The following is an 8,329-nucleotide window of genomic DNA, read 5'->3' on the forward strand; positions in this document are numbered from 1 at the left end:
CACCTCACTCTTTTATTTTGGCCTTTTTCTATTGGTATTTTCTTAGAGATTTTGGCTTGGCTTCAAACTGGTTTGTGGACTTAGGGCATGTTTGCTAGGGACGCGTTTTGTTTTTAGTGTTTTAAATTTTTATTATAACACTGAATAATGAAAAAAAACGTGTTTGATAAAAAAATGATTTGTTTTGCATAATATGAAAATGTTTCATGAATAATGGTCAAATATTGAAACATCAATTTAATGTTCTTACACAATAAATATTATAGCAATGAACAATATTTAAAAAAAAAAAAAAATACTTTTAAATGACATTTTTAAGTCAACCCTTATATTTCAAAAAATATAACATTTTGTTTACCAAACATGTTTTCATATTTTTACGTCTAAAAATTTTGTAATAAATGGGCGTTACCAAATATGCTTTCGATTACTATTCAAAACACTCAACAATAAAACACTTCGCAATAATTCTACCAAAGGATATCTTATTACAGGAATAGCTTTAGGCACACCCGTTACAATTTTTACGGCCCGATAACCAATTTGGTCCCAAGGTAAGGAATAACCGGTTACGCCAAAAGATGCAGTCAATACAGTGAGAATCACACCTGTAATTTGTTTCAGGTTAAAACAAAAGGCCAAAAGTAAAACGGAAACCAAACAGGACCTTAATGAGTCATTTGATTGATATTTTTTTGTAGGAAGCATGGATCCTTCTTTAGTTCTTTTAGAATGCTACGGTAGTATTGTATATTTAGATACTTGCTAGATATGCAGATATGATCCGAACACATATAAAATGCGGTTTGAAGCATCTTGAAATTAAATATTTATTTTTTCAATTAAACACTACTCCGACATATCATAGAAACTAGAAGAATATGTTTTGAACACTTTCACGATGCGGCCGGATGATTTGTAATTATTTATTTTAGAATAATGAGATTTAATACAACTTAAAATATATTATACATTAATTTTAATAATAATACAAAATGTAAGGAAATAAAAATAACAAATATTTAAGTATAAATTCTAAATTAGTAATTTTATTCATAATTATATGCATAAAATGACAAAATATATATTATTTATATATATATATATAATAATATATACTCCTCGGTCCCAAAATAAATATCCACATTTATTTTAAGACGGAGGGAGCATTGTATCATTATTATTATTTTTAGCATGTCTTTAATTTTTTTTTTAAATTTCAATCGTCGTGTTCATATTGCTCCAAATCCATACTCCTTTGCCAACGCCTTGATAACCAATGGTCGAGTTGCTACTCGTTGTCCTTGGAGCCCGACATTCAGTTTTGACACTTCTAAGTTCTACTCTAACATTCTTACCCTAAAAAAAATTAAATAAATAAATCCATAATTCTTTGATATTTTCTTAAGAAGATGTTTTAGAGATTTTGGCTTGGCTTAGACGGTGTGTTTGGCTTGGCTTGAAACTGTCTGAGGACTTATAAATGAGTCTTGCTTGTGAGTGGTGACAGTAGTAAGAGTACACAAACTCCAAACCTTTAAATATTTGAAAATTAATTACTTGCTGATGCAGAATGAACCCGTGTCAGATTTTCTTCTCCAAAATTGGGTGTACAGTAAATTAACACATTTAATATTCCTCTGTGTGGGTTGTAAAGTAATATTAAATTACACTACTGTCCTCTGCAGTTTACTGCATTTGTTTGTCAACCCAATTGACCATAATGCCCTAATCCCCACATTTCTTATCCCAAGATCTTTATTTATTTATTATTATTTTTATTTATTTTATCCCAAGGATGTTGTTGGGTGACCTAAATCTACTTTCCTACCCAACCTTCTTGGTCTAAATGGATTCTGAACCTGGATGTTAGTTATGTGCAACCCATTTTTATAGTATTATTGTAAGAATATTTTTAAATATTTCATATTAATTATTATTATTATTATTATTTTATATCTTTCTCTCTCACTTTACAAGACGAGAAAGTGACTCATTGTTAAAGCCGTATTTGTTTCTAGTCAAGAAAGATATAAAAACCACCAATCTAATCATTTATTACCTACTAATATTTTTCAAATTAGTTTTTCATTAATAAACTTGTTGTACTTGGTGAGCTACTAGGACTAGGAGCCTTTAAACTGTTCTTGATTTAGATTAGCGTAGATTGAACCTACTTGAACCAATGTTTTTATTATATTGTGTTTATGGAGGATAATCTCTAAGCGATGTAAAGAAATCTAAAATTAAATTTAAATTTTTTTTCTTTTTTAGGAAGTTAAGCCCAAAGCCATGTCAACAACTAAAAAATAAGGCCGAAGGATCAACAAAGCATCAGATACAAAACACAGGCCCAAAGCCTTTATCAACTGCAATTCAAGTTGTAGCCGTTTGAGTCTTTCCTTTTTTTCACCTATGTAATTAGGGAGGTCAATGGAACGGTTTGGGGCGAGTAACGCCATTCCCAACACCATTCTTGTTTGGTGTAGATACCCTCATCTTTTTCCTAAAATTGTTTATTAAACTGACCAAGGCAGGGTTGGGGTGAGGCGGGGCGGAGCCGGATTTTGTAGAGTACTTTCATAACTATATTACGAATATAATAAAAGTAAATAATGAAATCATTTTTTAATTATGATAATAATTTTTTTTCTCTTTTGCGGATAAACAAAAAAAAAATTAACTTCTCAATTGGAACTCGACAGCAAATAATACATGGAAGTTCTCAAATAAGAATAGTACAAAAAAATATTTAGTAATTGAAATAGAACAAATTAGAGTTTGTTTAATATATACCTCATAGGGTGGCAATTCGTGTTGGCGTGTCGTGTTCGTGTTGACACGATTACGACACGGACACGATTAGGGTTGACACGAATACGACACGATTATTAATCGTGTCTAAGACCCTTAACACGAACACGACACGATTATTATACGTGTAACACGACACGACACGCATAACCTGTTTAATAAATTGGTCAAGACTTGACACAACACAAAAAGACACATTTAAGTCATTTTTGACACGAATACGACATATTTATTCTACACGTTTTACTAAATGGGTCATTTTTGACATGAACATGACACGTTTATCTGACACGTTTAGTTAATCGGGTTAATCATATCATAATCGTGTTTACAGGGTCGAACACGAACACGACACGTTTAATTAGCAGGTCAATCAGTGTCGACACAATTATGACACGAACACGATTAGCCCAAACCCAAACCTGCTTATCTCGTGTCATGTTAGTGTGTCATGTCAAATATTGTCACCCCTACCTCATATTATTGAATAAAAATAAAAGTATGGCGGGGTAGGGTGACATTTCCCCATCCCCACCTCATAACCATGTGGGTTTTTAATCCTAACTCCCTAAAACTATTTAACTACCCTCATAACTATTCTAAACAGGACATAATAGGGCGAGTACACGATGGAGCGGGGCGGAGATGAGAAACACATTAGGGACAAAGCCAACTTGGGCCTGGGGTGCACTTGCCCCGGATTCAAGTTGGCCATTAATTTTTTTTAGATACATATAGTTATATTACTTTGCGCCCCCTAAAATTTATTTTATTTCTAAAACACCCCTGGACCTAAATTATTTTATTATATAACTTGTAAATTATTACTTTGTGCATGCCCCTAACATTAAATTCTGACTTCGTCCCTGAAGCACATCATAGGCATCCATCTACCATACTTGTTTCAAACATTGAGAGTTGATCAATAAGGTGAACGAGGAGGAGTGTGCTGATCGACTCGACTAAACTTTCCCAAATTGTAGACTCCATGCGTGTCCTCAAAACCTTAGATTGTAATATGCTTCCGATCGAGTTGGTAATTTTGTACAGGACAACAATTTGAGAGAAAGGTTTGCCCTTGAAAACACTTGAATTCCTCTCTAGCCAAATGTGGTATACATACGCTGCGAGTGCCATTTTTATCATTAACTTCAAATTTCTCGACTCTCCCTTGTTTATTGAATTATGACCTCATAACTAATCTAGCTAGTCGGTTTTAGATTTAGCACAATTTTTGTAACAAATGCTGAATAGCAACATGAATTAATATTCTCTCAACTTAGCCTCAACATAATTATACTCATAATAGAATAGTAATGTAAGGATAAATGCAAACCAATTGAGCAGTTCATTAATAGAGTGGAAACTTTCTCCAATAATAGGGGAGAAAACCAAAGTAAGATCCAAAAGTCGCACTATATTTCATTCCTTAAGATCCTTTAGCTCATATTTCGGTAAAACTATATACCCCAAATCTTCAAATAAAATAAAAAAATAAAAAATAGAATACAACAACAAAACACTCAAAATATATGGAACATATATCATGATTCTGTGTCAAATACATACTCCCGTGTCTCAAAACAAGTATCTTGTTTTGGAAACCGTGAACACGATTCCCAAAACAGGACACTTATTTTGGGACAAAGGAAGCAACTAACAAGGTTCATTTTTTCAACAAAAATCTGGCCTTGGTTTCTTGCGAACCGATATGCAACCTCTCTGATGGTCTCTGAAGATTCTGATCTCGGAACAATCCCTCAGGTCCTCGAGACTAATATACTGTTGCTTCACCATCCTTGAGAAATCACCAACACTGTCATGTATCCAAATATAAGGGTGGCAAGTCTCATCATAATAATACAACAACCTCCTCATTCCTCCACCAACACTACTACTAGTACTAGTCCCACCACCACCGCGGCCACCACCACCTCTACTAGGCATGTAAGCCTTGTAAATGCTCTTGCACTTCACTCTCTTCGACGAACCTGGCTTCAATGTGTGACCTTTCTTCAATATTGATCCCACCCTTATCTGCAGCTCCACCGGCTTGTCGCTTAGGTTCCAAATCCTCGTGCTAAGTCCCGAAACACGGGTGTGGTCGCGACATCCATTGAAGCACCTCACAAGCGAAACAAGGCCTAATCCAGGCATTTTTTTTTTATCGCCCTAGGGTTTGAAACTCCCCCATGCCTTCTTGTGTTACAAAAGATTGTTTCATGATCAAGTTTGTGACAATATATGTCTAATGTACACCGTAATTTACGGTGTTCTTGAGTTCTATAATGGTAGCTGGTGATTGTTATGATTAGGTTGTGGGCCATCTTAGAGGCTAGCCATTGATTATACAGTCCGGAATTTGTGAGAAATATAATATAAAATTATAAATAAGTGATGCAGAGAGTTATGTTGGAGAAATTTTGTATATATATATATGCCATGAACGTTGGTCCCTTTTCTAAGGAATTGGTAGGGTCCCAAAACTCCACAAATTCTACATTTGAAGGGACACTGGAAGAGGAAAGTATGGTAACAAAAGTTCATGAACAAATATAATAACCTGGAACTTGCCTGTGTGTGTGTATATATATAAAGAAATATAGGGAGAGAGAGGGTAAAAGAAAGCAAAAATTACACATAATAGACGAAAGCAAAAATTACACATAATAGACTTTTGGAGCGCTATTTATTATTTCATCGAGTCAAAGTCACAAAGTTACCAAAAAAATGTATTTAACAAAATTGTTGGTATAGATATGGAAAAACACACCATTCATTTTAAGCTCATGTCCAAATTATCATTTTTATTATTCTGAAAAGTAACACACAATATAAATATAAAAAGTGGCATCTATGTGCACAAAAAGCAGCGCCTATATCGTGCAAAACATTAGTGCATTGGTAGCTTGATGAAACAACTTTTAAATCACTTTGTTTAATTATAGCTCTTGTTCCATGGTAATGTAACTTTTGTATGACCTTCGTACAAATGAACATAATTGTTAAAAAAAGTTGTTTTCGTTGAGGTGCTAATTCTGTGCACGTAGCTACTATTTTTATGCACTTATGTATCACTATTTGTGCAAACACCAATGATTTAGGTCATTTTACAAAATGGTAAAAAAAGTAATTGGATATCAACTTAATATGAATGTTTTTTTTTTGCATATCCACTATCATCATTTTAGTCAAATCTATTTTTTCAAAACTTCATGATATCCACTCGACAAAATAATAAATAGCGCTGCAAAAGTACATGAATTTTTAAATTTTCCCAAAAGAAACCAAATTAAAGCACCCATCATATGAGTTGAAGCTTCATGATGAGGTTGCATATGATGTTGCTTTAACTTTCATCATTTGGAGTTTCATGCTTTTTTATTTACTTTCCTTCCAAGTCTCAAAAGGAAAAACATCTCCCCCTTAAATTCCAGCACAAAACTGCACCAAATTTAATATATTCTAGTGCCCCTGATTCTGACCCATCATCAGCTTGGTGGGGGTATCCACAACTTTTGGTTGATCAATGAAAGTTTGATGAACAAAACAGACCGGAATGGTTGGCGTTGATGGGAGTGGTTAAACTATACCCGAGGACGCAACCATGTTGTCATGTACAATCGAACATAAGGGTAGATTGGTCATTTTATTTATTTATTTGGCATTTAGGGGGTTTGATTGAAATTATGCAAATGTGAAAGTGTCTCCTTGAATTTAATCCTTTATTATATAACTAGGTATAATAAAGGAGAACTTGTCCCACATGGAATCCAGATGAAAAAGTGAATGTGTATGCATTGATTGGGTGTCAACTCCACGTAATAACTTAAGCTTTTAGACCGGGTCACGAAGTATCTACCCGTTATAATTAGTATTAGAGCCAGACTCAATCCTTAATCACAAGTGCACGGTCCGGAGGGTGTTTGTGAGTTTGAATGAGAGAGAATACTAGGCTCCTTACTCGACTGATACCATTTTAAATGTTAAATTGAGATAAATGCATTTGTTATAGTTTAGTCGGACCGTTACCATTTGACATGTTAAATTGAGATAAATGCATTTATTTCATAACTATAATTTTAAGTTTGACCGCTGAGAATCCTGCTCCAACAATAATTTTTTTTAAAAAAAAAAAAAAAATCCTTCCATCACATAATGCTTTGTTCTTACAATTTCTACCTGCTTAATTGCCGTTGGCAGAAAATTGGATAAAGAGAGAAGAAGGGGATGAATCATCTATCCCCCGTGGATAGTGTCCTCTCTCTTTTTTAGGAGCGAGGAGGAGAGAGAATGCTTGATTTTGGATTAATCTAATAATAATGAAGAAAAATATTGTAATTTAAAATTTCTATAACAGTCAACTTCTCTGCCTTCCTCTCTTCAAATTTGTTAAAAAGGACGACTTTTTAGGAAACATGACTTTCCCTTCTCCTATTCTCTTCTGTTCCAAACGGAAGAAATTTATTTCTTTCTTCCTATCTTCCCTTCACACCTCCTCTCTTCCTTGTTACCAAACAAAGCATTAAACACTGAAATTCATCTTCTCTCCAACTCTGTGTGGATGCTATAGTGAGAGAAAAGGAGTCATACCAAGAGAAGTTCATTTCTTCCTTCCAACCTTCCGCATCTTTGCTTCCTTTTTTTATAGTTGGTACTCACACACGTCTTTTCTAGGCATCTTTCCTTCCTTCATACCAGATGAAACATTAAACACTGAAATTCATCATCTCTCTCTACTGTGTGTGGATGCTATAGTGAGAGAAAAGAGTCTTTTTCTTTCTGGTATGTAATGGTGAGCAGATAAAATCTCATTTATATCGACAATCATGATAAATTCTAACCAATCATGCCCAACGTTGAAAACAATCAAATTTATGAATTTGATTCAAACCCTAAAAGAAGATGAAACACAACTGCATATGCTTTGAACTGTAAAGCACAGTACCTCTACGTGTAAAACCTATGGTATTGTCAACAAGCCTGGCTACTTCAATGCATAAACTCAGATCATGTTAACAAGCCTGGTCACCGAAACTCCAATAATCTCATCAACGGAAAATACAGTGATTAGAGCATCCTTAAAAAGCTATCGCCCTCCATCACTGCGAGGACGTTAATCACATGATTCAATGGTGACGCGTCGGCAAACTCACTGAGAGGGCATTGCAGCAACACTCATCATTAACAAAGTTGCATCTTACTGTAAAACGAATACACACAGAGAGTGGTATATGTGAAAGAAATAAATTACCAACCACACTGGCCAGACCAGGGTTATCCACAATTGGTAATGGTACAATCAGAAGAGGGGTTACCAGAAGGCAGAAACTAGTAATGACACAACCAGAAGAGGGGTAGAGAAGATAGGGTTACATGCTAGGTACAACGGCGTGTTTTTTAGGGTAAAAAAGTGACGAGGGTTCACAAACCACCCAACACACAGCAAGTTAGGGACGGGCGGCCATAGAAACAAAAACTCATCTTAAAGTACTAGAACACATTGCAGGAGGCG

General features: G+C 34.6%; 1 protein-coding gene across 1 annotated transcript; it reads right to left on the minus strand.

Annotated features, from left to right (window-relative positions):
• Positions 1–4,211: 4,211 nt before the first annotated feature.
• On the minus strand, positions 4,212–5,056 carry LOC132295513 (uncharacterized). Its single transcript, XM_059793839.1, has one exon. It carries the CDS (start codon positions 4,969–4,971, stop codon positions 4,489–4,491), a length of 483 nt encoding a protein of 160 aa, XP_059649822.1. The 5' UTR covers positions 4,972–5,056; the 3' UTR covers positions 4,212–4,488.
• Between the last annotated feature and the right edge of the window lie 3,273 nt (positions 5,057–8,329).

Source organism: Cornus florida, unplaced genomic scaffold (genome assembly GCF_030987335.1).
Source record: "Cornus florida cultivar Cherokee Brave unplaced genomic scaffold, ASM3098733v1 CherokeeBrave_3.0.0_Hap2_Chr01, whole genome shotgun sequence".
NCBI lineage: Eukaryota > Viridiplantae > Streptophyta > Magnoliopsida > Cornales > Cornaceae > Cornus > Cornus florida.